Source organism: Canis lupus, chromosome 12 (genome assembly GCF_011100685.1).
Source record: "Canis lupus familiaris isolate Mischka breed German Shepherd chromosome 12, alternate assembly UU_Cfam_GSD_1.0, whole genome shotgun sequence".
Lineage (NCBI taxonomy): Eukaryota > Metazoa > Chordata > Mammalia > Carnivora > Canidae > Canis > Canis lupus.
In genome coordinates, this window is record NC_049233.1 from 63,985,461 (window position 1) to 64,008,532 (window position 23,072).

At 34.4% G+C, this 23,072-nt stretch overlaps 1 protein-coding gene across 4 annotated transcripts in view; it reads right to left on the minus strand.

The window, feature by feature from the left end:
- The window catches only part of ATG5 (autophagy related 5), a 127,005-nt gene that overhangs the window by 98,812 nt on the left and 5,121 nt on the right, over positions 1-23,072 (minus strand). For 3 of the 4 annotated variants that reach the window (XM_038554841.1, XM_038554842.1, XM_038554843.1), the window contains exons 2-4: positions 18,670-18,835; positions 9,997-10,124; positions 291-369 (exon numbers count right to left, since the gene is read on the minus strand). In XM_038554841.1, coding sequence (XP_038410769.1) covers positions 291-369; positions 9,997-10,124; positions 18,670-18,777 — 315 coding nt within the window. In that variant the 5' untranslated portion in view covers positions 18,778-18,835. The remainder of the gene's footprint in view (positions 1-290; positions 370-9,996; positions 10,125-18,669; positions 18,836-23,072) is intronic. The other variant, XM_038554844.1, reaches the window with a different exon arrangement.

Genomic DNA, 23,072 nt, shown 5'->3' on the forward strand with positions numbered 1-23,072 from the left:
TTCTATTTGATTTTTTTAAATGAATATATAAATATTCCAAAATATTACAAATTTTAAACATAGTGTATTCAGCTCCAGCAAATAGGCATTTATACATTAAGTGTTTAAATGGCTCTGCCAAGAGTTAGGAATAAACTCAAAGATATATGTATGAACACTAGCGGCAGCTTAGCATTAAAAAAATGTGTCATAGAAGCAATATACAACTTCACTTAAAAAAAAATTCTACTCCAAGTCTACTTACTAAGTACCACAAATGGGAGAAATGGGAAATGCTATTTAAACTATACCTTAAAATGTACTGTGATGTTCCAAGGAAGAGCTGAACTTGATGCAAGAAGATCAAATAGCAAACCAATTGGATAATGCCTAAAAATGAAAGAGTACGTTTTAAGAAAGAATATTTTAAAGTTATAACTACAACTCCAAAATAAATTTCAGCACATATTGTAACATCAAATATCAGGGGCCTTTACCCACAAATCATAGAACACAGTTAACTGCCTAAGCTAATATGGTAGAGTTTCCCCGTATCAGTTTTCTTCTAAGCATTTCATTCCCCAATGAAACCTCAATATACATAATGGAATTGTGCCAAAGCATCTTTTATCAGCCATGACAACTGTTAGATCACAGTACTGCAGTATCTGATTATTATCCCAGTATTCACATTGGACAACAGTTTTTTAAAGCTTAAACATATTAAAAAAATTTTAAACCTAAAATATTAGAAAATTTAAGAACTAAGAAAAGCGCCTCAAAAAGGCATGCAATCATCCCTTTTGTGGTTATTACTATTAACACTATGGAATGTCTTTTATTTATGCATATATATATAAATATAGATTAGGCTTCTTTTACAAAACACTATAACCTGCTTTTTTCATAAAACAGCACATCAACATTTTCCAAAGTCACTGAATACTTTTCTGCAACCTCAGACTAAAGTTTTTTACAAAAACAAATTTTGGACTTCCTAAATAAGAGAACATTTCCTAATATAATCATTACTCACAATGAAGCAAATTATTTAGCAATAAACAAAGGTTAATAATACAAACCTTGCAGATTTCAATGAACAAATCTTACATGTTAAATCATCCTTTTAAAGAATCTAAAGTGGCTTAAATAATGAAACAGAATTAAACAATACTTCCAATAAAAGCAAAAAGAAGACTACTTGGTGTCATGCACAATCCTGTTCTCTTGATGTTAGTGAGTTATTCCTAGATTTAGAAGCTGAAAAATTTGGCAATACATCTAATTCCCCTAAAAATGAGTGACCAAATACATTGCCTAACCAAGATTCAAATATTAACTAATATTAGTTATTTTTGCTTACATCTACATAATACAATTGTAAAAATCACTAGAGATCATGTATTATTTAGAAAGAATTTAGAATGAATGCCCTACTAGTAAAATAAAAGGTGGGTATTTTTAGTCATGTATGTGTTGTATCTCTTAATAATAACCCTTAAACTACTCTTATTTGAAAGTTGGTGTCTAACACAAATCTTTCATAACCAAATATGAATACTGAAGGAAATTTTGGACTACCAAGTAATAGAATGATTCATTCAGAAACATTTCAGAAACTAGAAAAAATCCTTGGTCAAAAATTAAAATAAAAATAATATTCTGAAAAACAAAAATACTGCATTACATAAAGTTATACGTTCTATCCAACTCTGGTCCTTCTCTCTGAACTTCCTAAAATTGTACAAGCTTTACATAATGTCTTGCATTTTTTACAAAAACAGACTTTTTCAGTCCTTATTCTATTCCAGGAACTCTATTTCATTATTCTAGGAATTATTTAATATTATTTATCAATTATTCCCAACTATGCTTAAAAAAGGGGCATCTGGGTGGCTCGGTGGTTGAGTGTCTGCCTTTGGCTCAGGACGTGATCCCAGGGTCCTGGGATCGAGTCCCACATTGGGCTCCCCATGAGCTCCTCCCTCTGCCTGTGTCTTTCCCTCTCTCTCGAATAAATAAATAAAATCTTAAAAAACAAAAAAAAAGACGAAAATAGTGACAATTTGGAAAAATAATGGCATCCTAGAAGGATGATATGATATTGTGTCCTTCCATTTTCTCATTGTTTCATCTAAAATATTACATCAGGGACATCTGGGTGGCTCAGCGATTGAGGGGCTGTCTTTGGCTCAAGTCATGATCCTGGGGTTCCGGGATCAAGTCCTGCACTGGACTCCCTGCATGGAGTCTGTTTCCCCCTCTGCCAATGTCTCTGCCTCTCTCTCTCATGAATAAATAAATAAAATCCTTTAAAAAATGAAATAAAATAAAATATTACATCATATTTCAAGGAAGTATAAAGTAAGGATGTAGACCCCATCTTTGGAGTCTGTTTTTATCTATCTTAATACAGCTGAAAATTCAAAATGTCTTATTTTCCATGCATAATGGGAAAAAAAGGAAAATTGACAAGGGAAGATGTTACTCAATTATTAGATAAATCAGAAGGTTTTTACAGAGACAGCAATACTTTAGACTTCAATGACAGTGATAAAATTGATCATGTAATTGAAATCTCAGACTATGAGTCATTAGATGATATTCTAGGTGAATTTTCCAGAATTCAAAAACTAATGAATGAACAATATATTTCTAAAGACATGGCATTCTTATCCACTTAGTTATTCAATGGCAATAATTTCATCATACATTATTTTATGACAAGAACCTGGAGTACTATGTTCAAAAGATGTGTGATAGGATTTTTTTTTATCTTTTATGCTATTTGTGCACAATTTACCTGATAGTAAGTGATCAAGAGCTAAAGGCAAATTTGTACTAAAGATGACTGGAAGGAATTATATGATGTAGAAATGAACAAGTACTGAGCTGATCATTCTAATTGGTGATTACTAACGTAAACAAATATTTTACCACAAAATCATGACCTGTCAAAAGTTTAAAAATTTCTTCAAGCATAGCTGGTAAGTACATGAGCCAGAAGTCACAATAAGTTAGAACCTCTTATAGGTTTATGTGAATGCATGACAACGAATGAGTAGTTGTATTCAGAAGACATTGTCCATTTCCGGTATCTATACTTTTAAACCCAGGAAAATATGGAATATAAATCTGAATTTGCTGTATCTAAATGTTTTTTAAAATTGCTAATAAGTTGTCACTATTCTATTATATTTCTCTTAGTTATTTACAAAACGACTTAAGTAGGGTGCCTGGGTGGCTCAGTCTGTTAAGCATTTGACTTTGGCTCAGGTCATGACCCTGGAGTCCCAGGATCAAGCCCAGCATTGGGCTCCCTGCTTAGTGGGGAAGATGCTTCTTCCTCTCCCTCTGCCCCTCCCTCTGCTCCTACTCTCTCTCTCTCTCTCAAATATATAAATAAAATCTTTAACAAAAAATGACAAGTATATATAATTTTTTAAAGTTCACTGGTCTCTGACCAGTAAATGATAACTCTTTTTTTCTGAATATACTAAAGATTAAGATGAAATTTAAGTATAATAGTTTCTAATACTTACATTTAATTATAAATGTATGTAAAGTATTAACACAAAAGCATTCTAAAATATAATTACAGGGGATCCCAGGGTGGCGCAGCAGTTTAGCACCTGCCTTTGGCCCAAGGCCTGATCCTGGAATCCAGGATCGAATCCCACATTGGGCTCCTGGCATGGAGCCTGCTTCTCCCTCTGCCTGTGTCTCTGCTCCTCTCTCTCTCTCTCTGTCTTTCATGAATAAATAAAAATCTTTAAAAAAAAAAAAGAAATGTTTAAAATAGAATTACCAATAATTATCCTGTAACAATCTTTAAAAATAAAACTGCACCAGAAAGAACTATTTTCTTTACATATAGACTTCTATTATCAAAATCTGTATGTATAGGGATCCCTGGGTGGCGCAGCGGTTTGGCGCCTGCCTTTGACCCAGGGCGCGATCCTGGAGACCCGGGATCGAATCCCACGTTGGGCTCCCAGTGCATGGAGCCTGCTTCTCCCTCTGTCTATGTCTCTGCCTCTCTCTCTCTCTCTCTCTGTGTGACTATCGTAAATAAATAAAATTTTTTTAAAAAATCTGTATGTATAGCTTTTATGTGACTCAATGTAGATGTTTATGTCAGAATGATTTTGATGCGGATACTAACTCTAAACAAATATACCACCTGAATTAACTGGTTCCAAGAGTGCTTATTCCTGATGAGTCTATTAATATGCAAGAAAGGGCAGCCCCAGTGGCTCAGCCGTGTAGCGCTGCCTTCGGCCCAGGGCCCTGGAGACCCGGGATCGAGACCAGCGTCGGGCTCCCTGCATGGAGCCTGCTTCTCCCTCTGCCTTCTCTCTCTCTGTCTCTAATGAATAAAATCATTTATTTAAAAAAAATATGCAAGAAAATATTTAACAGAAAACAGAATTGGCAAAAATTAAAGGTACTGAATCTCTCTTACACTATAATCTGATTTACATCAAGGGTTTCAAAAGTACTAATTTGTACAACTCCTCTAAACAGATATTCTACATAGTTTTGTCAGGAGGCTCCTAACCCACAACATAGAAACCACATAAGCCATAACTGTAAGTAAATCATAATGTAACCATTTATCTGTTATGTTGCTCTCCTGCCAATCTAACCTAAATTTAACAAAAAGGAAGTGGTGAGGATATGAACCTGGAATATATCCCAGAAGAAGATCCAACTAGTAAAGGTTCAATCTACTGCCCAATAAAAACTGACTGTACCAGAATAGTTAGTCTTAGGTCTATTTTCACATTTTATTCATTTTCTTTCTCTTCCTTAAACTGCTCTAGTCTATTCTAAATTCAATTCTCAAAATGAGTAATATTTTCATTTTTCTTTGCATAAGCTGTTTCTTCTTTACCCTTTCATTACTGCTAAAATACATACACACATACTGGCCACATGTATAGCAATAACGGATATGTTCCTAAGTCAGCCAAGGGTGCTCTCAGTAGTTTAAACATCTGGAGTCATATTGAGCAAAGCAACATTGTAACACAGCATTGAAAGAAAGCTCCCCATATATTAGAGAGAACTATTGTCTTACTCCATTTCACTGAAATAAATGCATTCTATTCATAAGCCTACTAGTGATTCACTGGAAACAGGATTATATTTCACTGAATAAAAAAGGGTGCAAATCGGGATGCCTGGGTGGCTCAGTCAGTCAGTTAAGCATCTGACTCTTGATCTCAGCTCAGGTCTTGATCTCAGGGTGGTGAGAACAAGCCCCACATCTAAAAAGTAATAATAATAAAGCATGCAACTCAAATGTACACCGAAGTAACTTAATGATTACAATCAATTTTTCCTTGCTTTACCTATAGAACACAAACAATTGTAAATTACCACTGTGTTTCACAGCTTTCTAAACCTACTCTTATGTATGAAAAAGTACAAAAATACTCAAGGGGATACTACATGTCTCAAATGCAAAATTTCACATTTCAAAATTCAAGTTTATAGAATTTATAAAATTTTAGAAATTCAGGGGATGCCTGGGTGGCTCAGTGGATCCGGGATCAAGTCCCACATCGGGCTCCTTGCAGGGAGCCTGCTTCTCCCTCTGCCTGTCTCTGCCTTCTCTCTGTGGGTCGCTCATGAATAAATAAATAAAATCTTTTTTAAAAAAAGAAAAATTTTAGAAATTCACAACCTTAGAAAAAAGACAAGGCATAAGAGAGAAGAGTATTTATGATTAAGAGGTTATTTGTTAAAATTTACTTTTGAAACCAGATAGATACAGTATTAAATTCTGGGTCATTCTGTTATGTCTATGTTTAAGATTAACATCAGTGTTTGCTGCTCTTTTTTTTTTTTTTTTTTTTTAATTCTAAAGGTAGTTTCAACTTCTTTCTTTCAACAACCAGTCCTGAAAATAAGTCAGGTTATACAAAATAATAATAATATTCTATTAGTGACACTTGCTTTTATAGTTGACAAAAAAGAAAGGCTTTTTCTAAAATTTATACTGAAGGCCTAAGATCTAACCAATATTACAGCATATAAACAAAGTGTTCTTTTTTTTAATTTATTTTTTATTTTTTTTTTTCAAAGTGTTCTTTAAAAGAACCAGGAACTGTTCTCTTGAAATAAGTCTAATATAAAAGTAACAAATACAAACTTTGAACATTTAATTTATGGTAAAAAGAACCATCACCTTTTAAAATGCAATGTTAGAGCACCCTCTGGTGACTAATGAACTCAAATCACTCCAAAAAAAAAAAAAAAAAATCCTTGCATTGAGTTAGATCAGCACTTTCTATTTGCCCCGTAATTTTTAAAACTTAAGGAGACAAAGGACTGTAGAGGATAAAACACTAATCAAATAAAGCCCCCTCAGATTCTCTATACAAATCAACAATATATTAAGTATTCATTATGTGTATACCACTGTTCTTAAATATCTTTCAATTCTAATATGGACAAATAAGATAAGCAATTTAGAGAGAACATACAGATTTGAAGAAAATAACAACTAACAAGTACAATATCAGCAGGTGTGGTACAAAGAGCCCTGAACTGAGACTTTCGAAATCTGGTCCTAGTCACTCATTTGAGCAAGTTTATTTTATATATTTGAGCCTCATTTTCTCAATAAAAAGAAGGGACTAATTTAGATTCATTCACCCACTGAACAAACATTTACTTTGCACCTCTTATGTACTATTGCTTAAGGTACAAAAGCCCATGCTCAAATATCTCATGCAGATATTTAAACAATTATAAAAATAAATACGAATAGCTGGAGTTACAGAGTAAGAAGGAATTTCAATTTATGCTCTTTCTTCTTTTATGAATTGTCTAAACTGGTATTTGATTTCCTTTCTCACCTGGATTTATTTAAAACTCCAAAGAATCAAGTATAAGAAAGATGTTATCACCCTATTCACATAACTGCTCCTCTTGGGGATCCCTGGGTGGCGCAGCGGTTTGGCGCCTGCCTTTGGCCCAGGGCGCGATCCTGGAGACCCGGGATCGAATCCCACGTCGGGCTCCCGGTGCATGGAGCCTGCTTCTCCCTCTGCCTGTGTCTCTGCCTCTCTCTCTCTCTCTCTGTGGCTATCATAAGTAAATAAAAATTTAAAAAAAAAAAAAAAAATAACTGCTCCTCTTAAGACACGTGCATGGTCTCAAAAGTCCAAGTCCTACAAAATTTCAGTGGTAGCTCCTTCCCTATAATGATTATCCTAACATATGAAGCCCATTGCTTAAATGTCAGGTAGATATTGATAGTTTATGCCTCCTTTAACACAGGAAGAGGACTCCTTTAACATAGGAGAAAATTGCTATCGTTGGGAGCAAAAAGAGAAAAGATCAAGACTTAGCTCAGAGGTCCTGGATTACATTCATGCCTCTGGAAGCTATTCGTCCATCAAATATATGGAGTACCTAACAATGTAGTAGTTGGTCCCCCTTATCCACGGGGGATATGTTCTAAGACTGCCCCAGGTATGCCTGAAACCGCAAGTAGTACCAAACTCTACATACACTGTGTTTTCTCCTAAACATACATACTTACATACCTATGATAAAGTTTCATTTATAAAGTAGGCACAGTAAGAGACCTAACAATAACTTAAAATTATAACAAAATTTATAATAATAAAAGTTATGTGAATGCGTTTTCTCTCAAAGTATCTTACTGTACTATACTCACCCTTCTTGTGATAATGTGAAATGATAAAAACGCCTACGTGATGAGATGAGATGAGGTGAGGTGAGGTGAATGACATAAGCATTATGACATAGTGTTACACTACTACTGCCAACCTTCTAACAGTATGTCAGAGGAGGATCATCTCCTTCTAGATCATGGCTGACTGAGGGGAAATGAAATTACAGAATGCAAAACCACAGATAAAGGGGGAGTACTGTACTAAAGGAAAAGTTTTATCAAAAGTCATTAAATACAACAAGCTCATAGCAACACGTAACTATAAAAGTGGTATCACACATAAAACATTAACACCTCAAAACCTAAAACAAAGATAGTGAACACAATTACTTTCACATAAGCTCTCTAAAAGGAAAAATAAATTTTTTACTCTTTAATAAAAGACTCTCCGATAAATACTGACAAAGTAAGAACATTATATATTTAAGCCAAAATCATTACTCTGTAGTAACAGGGAGCAAAGGTCAAAACATTATTCACTGATATAGAATACAAACTCAGAGGATACAAAACATATGAAATACAAAAATAACCGCCACACAGGATGGATTAAAACAGCAGCTGAAGGATGATGGCTAAGCAATCGTTTACTTATAAAAGTTAAATTGAAGTTTCCCATCTTTTCCAGAGTTTCTCCTTTGGGAGTGGTTTTGTATCCCTCCACCCCAAGACATCTGGCAGCATTTTATAATAATCACGTACTATAAATAATCACTAGAGGGAATGCTACTAGCACTAGCAGGTAGAGGCCAAGGCTGCTGCTAAAAATCCTATAATGTACAGGGTAGCCCTCCCACAACAAAAAATTATGTAGGCCAAAATGTCAATAGAGCCCTCGTTAAGAAGCCCTACTTTACACTGATAAAACTGAAAAGCCTAGTGTCAGTCATGAATTCTTTACAATAATGTGTAACTAATATACATAAAGCAATGCAATTTCAATATCTAACTATAATACAGATAGAACTGTCAAGAATATAGATATATCCTATATATCCTACTCACCCACAATCTTTCCCCCTCCCTTTCCCTCTACTCTCCTGATCCTTGCTCCTCTTACACTTCTTTTAAGCCACCTTCCCATTCCAAAACCTCCAATTCTTCTGAGAAATAAAAAGAAACAGAAAACATTGACTTATCTATGCTGCCTGAGGTCTAGAACTATTCAAGAGTCATGAGTCTGATATATGATCATGAAGCTCGTCAATACTGTTTTTATTTAAAAATGAATGCTATAAAGAACTTTGTCATCCTTTCCCAGGACTGCCTCAAAAGGTTGGGAGACATGACCTATAACTCAATACAAAATCTCCTTGCTTCCAAATCAATACAAAATATCACTTTGTATGTTTCTAAACCATTACGAAAAATCTACTCACTTGTGAGAATTCATCAACACGAAGTGAGTTCCAAAAGTTCACTCCTTATTTCTATGTGATACTTATATTCAAGTCAGCTGCATTTATTAAACATCTACTAGCTTCCTTTTTTATGAATCTCTTTTAAAACTCATTTTAATACTCCCAGATTTAGAAAGCAAGTCTACTTTTAACCTATTTATATTTTTCATAGTTAAGTCTTGACATTTTCATTCAACTACATTCATATGGCAGCATTTCAACACCTGTATCTCAGCATACTTTGAACCATTTTTTATATTCTTCTCTATAATTTGTCCAATTTCATAAAATATTTTTGGAAGCACAATTTACAAACTCCCAGTAACAGAGGAAGTACAAAAATACATCATCTCTACATGGATAAGCCCAGATTCAGGATTTATTTTTAATACACTTCTTAAGAATTATACAATATCTAAATTATTTTTCACCTAAAAAGGAAATCAAGGCTAGATAAAATATGCATACGGCACATGATCAACTAAATGTGGCAATCAGTTTGAAAGATGCCATTTTAGGTAATCATGTATATATAAAGATCTGTTATAAAAATTTTGGATATAGAAACAAAATTGAATAGTGTCATAGAGTGACTTATTCATAAGGGACTCTTAAACATATCTGGAAAAAAGGAAAAAACCATAGCCAAATACACTATTATTATGCCATAGAAAAATCTATTGTTGAAAATATATACAAATTGGTCCAATCTCCCATGCATCCAAAAGAAGGTAGGAATATTTTCAGTAAAATATTTGAATAATAGTTTAAAATTCACTGTATTATATGAGCTAGACTAGTGATTTTTTCTTTATATAACTTTTTAAAAATTGCTTCAGGGCACTATACCTTCATAAAGCTAGCATATACTCAATGCTTAATAATGCAGAAAAATTCACTCACCATTTCAGTGGTGTGCCTTCATATTCAAACCATATCTCACTAATGTCTTCTTGTCTCATAACCTTCTGAAAGTGCTTTTTCACTTTGTCAGTTACCAACGTCAAATAACTTACTCTTGGCAAAAGCAACTGAAATGAAAATTTGTAAAACCGTATTTATTTACTATTTTTTCAAAAAAATAAATACTAAGTAGGTTTTTGAATTTTAAGGAAAAACAGCCATGTTCTTTGCATTATTTTGAATATTCCACACAAACTCAACTGCTTTTTATAGTAATTCAAAGGCTAAAGGTTAAGACTTTAAATTTCTTATGAGGTCATTACTTTAAGTACAGTTCATAGCATAAGTACCTAGAATAAACAATACAAATCTATCTAAAATCTCTCTGTAATACTTTTATCCAAATAAAAAAACAGTAATCAGATGTCATGCTATTTAGGATACTTGTTATTTCTATGAAATTAAAATATTAGTTTGATTCACCTGAATTAAATTGTTTTGAGAAAATAATAAACTCAGTCCTAATGTACATCTTGACTTATCAATCAGATAAGTCTTCTCAATTGGTCCATCATGTTTTGATAATCTACCATGTATTAGCTTAGTTGTAATGAAGAACACTAAGACAAAGATAAATCTGTCCTCTCTATATGACGTTAAAATAAAGGTAAAAAAAGTTTTCAAAGAAAGTACTTACAAAAATACTTCAGTGTAGCTACAGAAAAGACTTTAAAAGTCAAATAGAAATTTTTATTTGAAGAATAGGGGCCCACTATGATACCATGAATAAAAGATGGCACAATGAGAAGCTATTTGAGGAATATTCTAGCAGTGGTACGTTAAGAGACTGAAAGAAAATTATAAACTGGAAATCTGTTAAGGAAATATTACATGAAGGGATGAGTGTGAAGGAATGGAAAGATGAAAAAGGTCTGGAAATCAGAACAGATTTTAGTTATTACTGAACAAGAAACTGAAAGAAAGAAAAAAGTTAAAGATGACCATTGAGGTACACATTTAAATCTTTAAAGGGCAGTAAGGCACAAGTTTAAGGTATAATGCTGTAAACTGGTGATCCTGCCACTGTCCAGCAACTCCCTCAATTCTGTCTTTATGAAGCCGAGGAGGGAATGCTGGACTAGGTAAAGCCTCAAATGGCATAGTTATGAAGGCCATCGTTGTTTTTCTCCCACCAAAAGATACCAAGAAAGAAAACGTAAGAACGCATTTAAGAAAATTGGTTAGAGTTTTATAAAGAACACACAGTGGATAAAAGGAGGAAAGTGGCAAAAATTCACGTTTTCCCAGAAGATACTCTAACTTCTTAGAGTATCTTGCTTTTCTAAGCTTCTGTCTTTTGCTGATAAAACTGTTTTGTTACTCTTTCAGGTGCTTTTGAGAGGCTAATTCTGCATCATTTTTCATGCTGTTTATTCAAAGTTATGTCTTTTGGTCAATAAACCAAGTAGAATTACGGGGCTGGGGAATACATACAAATGGAAATACTTTGAGTAAAGGACTAAGATCAAGGTAACAGGTCCCAATTAGGCAAGAGAACATGACAGTGGTCCTGAGGACAACTGGGTACAAGGGGTAGGAAGTAGCTGGCATGCTCCAGTATGGAATAAAAGGTACTTATTAATACTAGAAACAAGCTTTTGGATAGCAATGTGGAGTCAACAAAATAGAAGTTCCTCTTTTATAAAGAAATAACCAGAATATAGATTAGGGAAGAAAAGAAAAAGGAAACTAATACTGTGTAGAAGAAAAAGCACTAGTTGTTTTACAGAAAATAGTATCACCTCTATTTTACATGCAGTTTAAATAACTTGCCAAAATCACATTCTATTAAATAAATGGCAAAAAAGATTCAATAAGATCAGAAATGATAGAATCAAATATAGATGTAACACGGATGTCTCTAAGAAATTAAAAGAGCATGATTAAATAGCCATTTTTTAAAAATAAATAATTATACAGTTGACCCTTGAACAGCATGGTAATTTGGAGTGCCAACACCCACACAGTTCAAAACTCCACATATAACTTTTGACTCCCCCAAAAACTAACTACTAATAGCCAACCATTGACTTTACTAATAACATAAATGTCAATTAACAGATATTTTGTATGTTATATGTATTTTATACTGTAGTCTTACAATACAATAAAGAAAATGCTATTAAGAAAATCATAAGAAAAAAAAAAAAGAAAATCATAAGGAAAAGAAAATACATTTACAGTACTGGGCTGTAAAAAAAAAAAAATTAAAAAAGAAAAACAGCATAAGCACATCCACACAGTTTAAACCTGTTAAGAGTCAACTGTGATCTATTTGTCTAATAAGTTCTATACTAGTAAGTCCAGAACTTTTAACTTAAAATGTGTGTTGGGCATTAACTGGTAATCTATTCTACAGAGAATATTAACATATTAACTGACAGAGGTTATAAGAAAAGAGGACACATCAGAACTGATGAGCATGGATAACAGCTTCTGATTTTGGGGTGCTGTACTACATGTCTAGGGTTCAAAGGTGCTGAAAAGTCCACAAATGATTTTCATGAAATGAAAACTTCTCTACAATAAGGAAAGAGGAACATTAAAATATAAACTCCATTAAGGCAGGGATTTGTGTTGGTTTTGTTTACTACTACATTCCAAATTCTCAAACTAGTGTCTGCTTTATAGTAGGCACACAATAAATATCTGCTGAATGAATCGGAGATCCCAAATGTTAAATGACAAAAAGCCAAAAATGATAATTCACAAAGAATTTTCATTCTTAAGATAGAATCTAAACTGAAATGTACTTGGGTCTTCTGTTCTAAATTGGCCTATTGGGGGCACCTGGGTGGCTCAGTGATTGAGTGCCTGCCTTTGGTTCAGGTTGTGATCCCGGGGTCCTGGGAGCGAGTCCCACATCAGGCTCCTCACAGGGAGCCTCCTTCTCCCTCTGCCTACATCTCTGCCTCTCTCTCTGTGTATCTCATGAATAAATTAAATCTTTAAATAAATGAATAGGCCTGTTGGCATAATCTGTAACTAAGATAAATACCTATAGGAGCATTTAGAAATAACACTAAGATTTGATAAAGACTATACTAAAATAAATGTAGATACAACTTATCTAATAAATATTTAAGTAAAAATGGAAAAAAAAAATACATTAAGATCAACTCCTCTTGTTTTCTATATCCAGATAGTACCACTCACTGATTTTTTTGGTGTAGCTGATGGGTTTGTTTTAATTATGGTAAAATACATTTAGCATAGCATTTGCCATTTTTGCCATTTTTAAGTGTATAGTTCACTGGCATTAAATACATTCACGCTGCTGTGCAACCATCACCACTTTATCCATCTTCAGAATTTTTCCTCATCCCATACTCAAACTCTATACCAATTAAATAGTATCTCCCCCAATTCTTCTCTTCCCCAAGCCCTTGGACTATTCTAGGTACTTCGTGTAAATAGAATAATGAAATATTTGGCTTTTTGTGTCTGGCTTATTTCAGTTCCATTAGTTTCTTTGAGGTTAAGTTCTTTTAATATGAAAAAGATTAGCCTCCTCTGGGGAAACTGTCAGCTATATGGAATCTATTGTTTTCTCATCCTTCATTTACCACTATCATGTACTCAGTGAGTACTACACATTTGATTCATTTTTTTTTCTATATAGCTTGTAAGGAATACATGTTTTATATAGCTGTATTGATTACCTATGTTTCTGAAAAAGGCAGCTATAATATTATTTATGCCAAACCCTATTTTGTCCAACAACTCTCAATTCTAAAATTGGTGACTTATTTACCTAGCACAAAAACAGAATTAAAATATATGAGAATTCTGTTCCATTTCAATGTGTGAGGCATCATAGCAGGCAATGGAGATAGAGCACTGAATGAAACAAGAGCTTTCACAGAGTTAACACGCTAGAAAGATAGACAAAATAAAATTACAAATGTGATGAGTGCAAGGAGGACTAAAGAATGTCACAAGAGCAAGCAGCAAAGGAATTTAACTTCATCTAGGGGCTTAGGGAAATCCCTGACAGGAAGTCTTTGTTAAGGCAACAGCTAGGAGGTAAAGAAGAGGGAACCAAACATGGGTGTTGTGGATGTGTGGTTGTGAGTAGGGGTGGGAGATCCTGCTGCTCACCCCAGACAGAGGAAACCACGAGAAGGCATGGAATGAATTCAAAAAGACAAAGATTGGCACATCTGAGGAACCAAAAGAAGTTGAAAATGACAGGAATATAGAGGGTTGAGGCAGAACAGCACTGAAGAAGCAAGGGACCAGACTACAGAGAACGCTGTAAACTACATGAAGGATTCTAAAGATGATGAAAGGCTACTAAAGGTTTTGGGCAGGCAGGTGACAGGATCAGATAAGTGTTTTGAAAAGATTACTCCAACTGCAAACTGAAAATGTTGAAAGAAGGCAAGAATGAAACCAGGGAAATTGCTTAGTACTATGAAATCTCATCAGTTTTTACACGGTGGTCTAAACTAGACTTAGCAATGTGTGTGAAAGAAACTGGGTAAGTTTCAGAGATATGTGAAATGTAAAATCAGATGGACTAAGTTACTGACTGAATGTCTGGAATATGGAAGAAGGAAGCAACAAGGATGAGTCCTTTCTTAATTACTGGTAAGAGTAATTAACTAACTGGGTGATAGGTCTACTTTCAAAAACAGGAAGGAATTATGGCAGATGACATTCTGTCTGTAGGTAACAATGATGAGTAGTTTCAAACACACTCCCCGTTCGATATCCAGCAGACATATAGGTCTGGAGCTCAGGAGAAAAATCTTGGGAGTTGTCAAAATACGCTTAACAAAGAGATAAAAATGAACAACTCCAGAGGGGGGAAGTGAAGTGGGGGCGGGGGGATAGGGGAAGGCCCCAAGGAATGCCAACATGAAGGAATAAACAAAAGGAGGGAGATGTGGCAAAGGAGACCAAACAAACAAACAAACAAACAAACAAACAAAACAACCCAGAAAGGTAGAAGCAAAACCAGAATGATGAGACACTGCAGAGCAAGAGAGAACAGTGTCACAAAATGGAGAAAATAGCCAACAACAACATCAAAATACCACTGGGAGATCAAGCAAATGAAAATTCAAAAACAGACTGAAGGTTTGGCAAAAAAGATGTCATTAGTGACTTCAAGAATGGTTCTGTTGGAATAGTGTGAAACTCACTGCAGTAAAGTAAGTAGGAGGTGGAAAGGAGACAACAAGTACAGACTTTTAATAAGTCTGGTCATGAAGGAAAGCAAGAGCATGAAAGAGAAATGGGGAAACAGAGGGTTGTTTTAGGGTACGAAGAATTTAAGATAATATAAATGCTGCAAAAAAAGGAGCTGGTAGGTAGAAGTTGATAGTAAAAGAAAGAGAGAAGGCAGAAGAATATCAGAAACCACTAGCTTCCTGAAAAGACCATAGATGGGATCCAGAGCACAGAGAGAAGGCTGGACCTTGCCTACGAGGAAGGACACCTCTTCCATCAAAACAAGAGAGAAAGGGCACCTGGGTGGCTCAGTGGTTGAGCATCTGCCTTCGGCTCAGGTCATGATCCCCGGGGCCTGAGATCAAGTTCCACATCGGGCTCCCCACGGGGAGCCTGTTTCTCCCTCTACCTATGTCTTTACCTCTCTGTGTGTCTCTCATGAATAAATGAGTAAAATCTTTAAAAAACGAAACAAGAAAAAAAAAAAAAACGAAACAAGAGAGAAGTCAATGTGTGTGAGTGCAGATACATTCAGAAGACTTGGTGACAGAAGGCTAAGGAAGCAGGAAGAGAGGTTACCTCTTAAGAGTGAAAAATAAGGTCAGGCTCAGAGAAATAGCCTTGAAGAAGAACAGACAGCTGACTAAGTAAACATAAAAGGACTACTGTGTAATGTTTAGGGTCCACTCAGATTTATGACCATCTGCCTGACTGCGTGATTTCCTCTTGTGTAACAAGTCACAAAATATAAATGCAAACTACTATGTATGTTTTTATATTAGATAATCTAAATGAAAGACAACAGTTTAAATGAATATAACAGAAACAATAGAAACTAAAAGCTGCCTAGCTTCTAACAATTTTTCTTTCTAATATTCCCTGCAAACTAAGATAAAATTTTCTGACATAAATATGGGATGTAGGCTGAAAGGAGATTTATGCAGAGGCAACAAAACAAACTGCAGAAATAAACATGAATATATTTAACATTAATATTGTTTCCATTGGAAACAGAAAGACTCTTTGAATATTAATTTAACTTATAAATTTGGTATGAGTAAATATTTTAAAATCTAGTTTCTAAGAAATAAAGAATAAGCACTATAAGAAGTAAACTGTAGAGGTGTCTGGCTGGCCCAATCAGTACAGCTTGTGACTCCTGATCTCAGGGTTTTGAGTTCAAGCTCCATGTTGGGCATACAGATTATTTTAAAAATAAAATCTTTAAAGAAAAAAAACTACGTTCTCATTCACCTATCCTTTCTACACATCCACCTGAATACAAGTGGACTTTTCAAGGTCATGGTGATAATCCTGTTACATCCCCTCACCTGAGCTTTGAGATGTCTGGAAAAGAGGTTCACTAGCTCCCGGGCTATGATATTTTTACCTCGTTTCTTCCAGAATCCTTAAAATATTATAATTATTATAAACCAAAGCAATTAAAAATACTTTCAAGCACAATTTACAACTAAGACACATGTAAACTAAAACCAGATTGGTACCACCATTCTCATCTATAATTCTAAGACTAACCACTGCTGTTTTTGTATATTTTCCTCCTGCATGTAGTAACTTATGAGTAAGTGTGTACATATGTAAAAAGCAAAATCTGGATGATGCTACATGGTTTTAAACTGCAGCTTTTTGTTTAATATTTATTATATGTCTGTCACCCAATATTTTTCAAAAACATAATCATAATTACTATGAGTTTCTTTTGGGTGAAAAGTTAGGGAAAAAATACATTTAAAAAAAACAATTACCAATTAGACAAAACAACTGTCTTCCTCCTACAGATATCCCCAATAATTGTTGCCATTTTCAATTCAACTAGAAGCAGCTAGAAAACAACTCACACTCCACTCTCACAATAGTCTTCATATTTAACAGATTCATACACAAAGAAGGAGAAATACTATATTTTTTACTTGGATATTTTTTTTAACTGCAGGAAGCTGTCAAACACCATATTCTGACTTAACAAGTAAAGGGACTTAAATTACATATTTTTCATTTTGCTACTTTGACCAACTAGACACATATATTCCTTCATTTAGATACTATTAGAATGCCATTTGAGGATTAAAAGTTTTAATTAAAATAACAGAAACTAGTTTGGAAACAAAAAACATAAGTGATATCCTAACACATATTACAGAAGGAGAAGCAAAAAAAATAAATAAATAAAAGTGAAATTCTTCTAAAAATAAACTGTGACCACATTTTGTTTTTAACTATGGAAATTTTTCTAAAGGCAGAAAACTGTTGAGATTTCCAAAGTTAAAATGACTCAAAAGTATATATTCACTTACAATAACCTGAATACTAGTAACAAAATACTACCCAATTTCTCTAAAATTATTTTCAGTAAGAAAACCCAAAGAGACGATTTAAAACAAAATCCCAACAGAACGTATGAGGTTTTCATATACTGAGTGTCTACCACTTGTATGACCTATGCCAGATGCTGAGGATACACAGAGAAAAATGAAACTGTTCCTGTACCCAAAAAGTGAGTATATGGGGCTCCTTAAGTAGCTTCCTCCACCAGGCTGACTTCCCATGGCTGAAGCAGGCTGAGGAGCAGCACTACCTCTCAAACAGACAAGGGAGAAAGCAAAGGGCAAGCTTTATTAAAGTGAAACGAGAAAGTCCAACACCACAAATACATTTCCACTGTTCCGGATCCTCCTAGGTAAACAATATCATATGTACCCCGAGACAAAACTAAAATAATGATAACTGAGAGTATCTTTACCTATTAGGGCCTATTCAGTAAAAAAGGCAGGATACTAGTATTTCTGATTGACAGATGCTTAAGTTTGGATTATATGTGCGTTTGGAAAAGGAAAAAAAGGTAGGCTAAAATCAGAAGACACTTGATATTTTTTTAAGAACAGATGACACTAATTCAAACCTGTAAGTCTACATTCAGCAATTTGGTATTAAATAACATTTTATATAAATAATATACATCAGCTTATCAACATATGAAAACACACATTCAGATGTTCATATGAAAATAATTAATAATATAAACATAAAAAATATAAAAATAATTTGGTAAACAGTTACTTGGAACCATTTAAATATAGAAAAATCAAATCTGAGCCTATTATTTTCAAAATTGTTCCTAAAGCACATAACTTATGATTCCATTATCACATATTTTATATGTATATATTCATGAGAAAAAAGAAAGTCAAAGGTCCCATAATCAACATGTCAACAGTAGTTTTTTTCCTCTGGGTGGCAGTATTAGAGGAAATTTTTATTTCCTTCCTTTTGCTGATCTGTGTTTTCTAATTTTTTCCATAATAAGCAAGTATTAATTGTATATACAATGTTGGATAACAGCCTCCAGGTTCTTAGCTTCACTTAAAAAAAATGGACAAAATTAGATATCCCATTTTCTATTATCAACATACTTACATAATATGGTTCTGCCTCCCTTTCAGTTATCTCATCCTGATACAGGGTGAAGCAAGTTGGAATTCGTCCAAACCACACATCTCGAAGCACATCTTTGTCATCTGTCATTCTTCCAGTGGTTAAAGCAGTACATATAGGCTAAATTCTTTTTTCATCCAAAGCCAAACTGAAAATAAAATGAAGAGCATTAGTCAGATTCTTGTAAGGATAAATGAATATGTTCTAAAACAAAGATTATAGTAAAAAAAAATGAATGCCATAAAGATTATTGACTTCAAAAAATTGTTATCAGCATTCTTTAAATGAATGTAAAATCAGTACAAATTTTAAATGCAGAGATATTATTTATTTAAAAGGATCACAGAAGTAAATAATTCAAAATTACGTGTGCTAACTCATGCAACTAATGAACCACAGCCAAAGTGAAGCTATACTTGTTTCATTCTCTCAAGCCCCAGGAGAGTCCTATAGCTCATCTAAAGTGAAGTCTTTCTTTATCCTTATAGCTTTTATACCCCAACTCCAAACTCTCATCCCTACAATTATCCCTTCCCTACCTAATATAGTCAATCTCTACTACTCTCCATCCAGATAGTTTGCTCCTGCTGGAAAAAACAACAACAACCACAACAACCACCACAACAAACCTCCCTCATCCTGGTAAGAAATCTTTGTATAGTTCTATTTCCACTCTAAATTTTACCCTGTCCATGGTTTGATTCCACCAATATTTCCGGTCTTACTTACTATATTTTTTATAAACCTAGCGAAACTGGCAATTTAAATACCTTGCTCTCTATCCTACCATCTCCCTAATACGCTCATTCTCACCTGTTCAAATCCTACCCACTCTGCAAACCCGGCTCCCGATCCTCTGCCACAATTAGTAGTAAATGTTTCTACTCTGAACTTAAAATATTCCCTATACCACAAAGATAGCAGTAAATCTGCAAACTGAAATATTTGGGGGATGACAGAAGAATACGACTTTTGACCTCTGTAAAATCCAAGTGTCTTCCAGCACTAATATTCCACAACTGGGTAACAACACAGTGTACGTATCAGTAAATGTAGAAATAAACAACGTCGGTACCTGGATACTGAGATTCAATATCCTTCTACTCATATTTATTTTTATATATCCATCTTTCATAAACCAGCATATCCTATGGAAACATTTGAAATAACTGTATCAGTTTAGTTAAATACCAATTGCTAACACTGAATTATTCAAAGAGCTTTTTCTCTCTTTTCTTATCCACTAACCAATGCCAAGTGCATCAAGACTACTATAAATTAATTAAAGAGAACGACTCAAGGAGGGTTCTAAATTTTGTATCATTATACTTAAGTGCACCTTAGAGGTCAACTGGATGCAATGTTATCTACACGGAAATAAACTGAAAGAGGTGAAAAAAAATCTGTCCAATTTTGTAGTATCAATGTAACAGTCAAACCAGGAACCAGGATAAACTTTATAAGTTACCACTAAAGTAACAGTGAAACCAGGATAACAGCTCTGGTCACTGAGTTACTGAAGTGAGTCTAGTGCTCTTTCCAACAAACTACAGTGTTTTAATTTTTATTGAAGTATATCCATAAAAGTCACCATTTTAAGCAAACGATACAAGCATTCACACTTCATATATAATTCCACCCTGATATGCTTCCAATTCAAACACAGTGAGTTTCTCTGCAGAGAATTCCCAAGTTTACTATCACACAAAAGTAACTCACTGAAAATAGAAAAGATCTCACTACTTCCTGATTACATTAATATTTTGATCATATGAATAAATTTACTGATGACAGGAAATAGTGAAATTTAAGTTATAGCAAATAAAACTCTCTCTCTCTCTCTCTCTCTTTTTTTTTTTTTTTTTTTTTTTAAGCAAATAAAACTCTCAAGTTGAATCTAGAGACGCCTGGGTGGCTAAGCAGTTGAGCGTCTGCCTTTGGCTCAGGGTGTGATCCTGGAGTTCCGAGATCGAGTCCCATATCGGGGTCCCTGCATGGAGCCTGCTTCTCCCTCTGTCTCTCTGCCTCTGTCTCTCTCTCTCTCTCTCTCACTGTGTCTCATGAATAAATAAAATCTTTAAAAAAAAAGTTGAATCTAATACAAAGCTGGTAAGCAGTAGTTTATGTAAAACTTTGACACACCCAATTAACCATTAGCTACAACTAAGATTCTTCTCACTCACACAAGAAAAAAACTTGAGGCAAAGAGCTACTTTCCTAAGAGATTTTAAGAACACTTAAGTACAATTTTAAAGTTGAAAGTCACTATCAGTATTGTCACATTGGATAATTTTTCTGCCTCAGAAAAAAATAGGTAGACAGACAATATAACTTAAAAGAAAATTAAAAATTAAAGTGGGTATGGCCACCCAAGTAAAGTCCATTTCTACCAGATCTTCCCATCTCTCCAACCACTGTCCTCTCCAGAAGGAATAATAATCCGACTTGTCAAATTCCAACACACGCCTTTTTTATTAATATGCGGGGTCACCATAAATAAAAATATCAAATATTGATATTGGCTCCCTTCTCTCTCCTCTACTCTACCAAATGACAACACCTGACCACCTTGTTATTTCTTTCCATGGCATTTTCTTCTGCTTCTTCCTTTCATGTGTAAACAGTAAAAAGTAAACAGTAAAAAGTAAACAATAAAAAGAAATGACTAATGGCTCCCTTTTCTCTTTATTTCTGGGAGTCTCTCCCCAACAGAGATAGAAGCATGGACTTCTCTCTTACTGGCTTTACACCTAAAATCCCACTGCAGAACTTTGACAACCTGGGCTGGAATATAAGACTTTACCAAAGGTCTGACATAGGATTTTAGGCACAAAACCAGTGACAGTAACTTATTTCCCATATGCCATTGTTTCTTATGTATATATGCCTTGCAGGACCTCAAGGGAAGAACTGACTGAGTCAAGGAAGCTGAAGGTGTAATGTGGCAGTCGATATAAATTTTACAAAACAATAGAAACTTCTAAACAGATTTATGAAAACTTCAAACACGGCTACTAACTGTGAAAAATACACAGATCCAAATTTATAACAACATAAAATGTTAGTCATTCAATATTCATCTGAATATGAATAAATATTCATCTACAATGAATTATGTAAGAAAGCATGCAAATACACTCAACTAAAAAATGTGTCAGAAAACTAAAAAATTTGTCAAAAAACTAGTTGATACATGGATAAAACTAAAGGATGTGAGTATTCCATCAACTTTTTTAAAACAGAGGCAGGAAAACAAAGGTGATGGTAGTGACCATAACAATTATAACTTTTTAAAAACCTCAAGCATTGTCCAGAGTATATTATCTCCTAATCTACTAAATATACCATAAACTTTCATATCTTCTCCATGGCTCTGCTAATGATGGTAGTTCCTTACCCTAAAGTAGCCTTCCCCAGCTTGTCTTCTGACTTAAACATCTTTCAGGACCCAGCTGAAAATAGCCTTTCTTTTATGCATAACTCAGGTAAAATCTTTCTTTTCTCACTGCACTTTTACTTTTCCTCTACTACAACACTCTATAAGCTTACAGTAAAGATTGTTTATCTCTGATTTCCGATCTCATGTTCTTTTGCATCTTTTATTAAGATTTTAATTTATTTATTCATGAGAGACAGAGAGAGAGAGAGAGAGAGGGGGGGGGGCAGAGACACAGGCAGAGGGAGAAGCAGGCTCCATGCAGGGAGCCCGACATGGGACTAGATCCCGGGTCTCCAGGATCAGGCCCTGGGCTGAAGGCGTTTGTAAACCACTGAGCCACCCAGGCTGCCCTGATCTCATGTTCTTTTGTTTGTCATACTGGTTACCAACATCCCTTCCAACTCCAACATGTCCATGGTTATAATTAAATGCTATCTTATGAAAGCTTTCGGGAGAAAGAAAATATTAATATGTCCTATAGTGTTCAGGGAAGAATTTAAAAGATACGGCACTTGAGGAAGTGTAGAATATAGAAGAATGAGTATATGCAGAATGAGTAGAATATTCTATAAGTAAAATAATGGAGTAAAGACAACAAGTATTCCAAGCAAGGCAAAGCAGCATCAACAAAGGCAGAAAGTCTGTAGGAGCAATGTACATGCCAATTTTTTAAGAAACTCTAAGTTGAAGGAGTACTAGCTAATGAAAGAGCTGACACTGTGACATTTTAATATCACCTATGATTCTAGGCAAGTCACTTTATTACAATTCCCTTACCTACAAAATTCATCAGGTTGTTCTAGGAAAAAAAAAATCAACAGTGTTTGACATGGTACTGGACACATGGTAAGTGCTGAGAAACAAAAGCAATTATTATTTCTTTAATGTCAAATCTGTAAATGTGAAATTAGACGAGGTCATGAAGCACACTAAATAGAAACTGGGT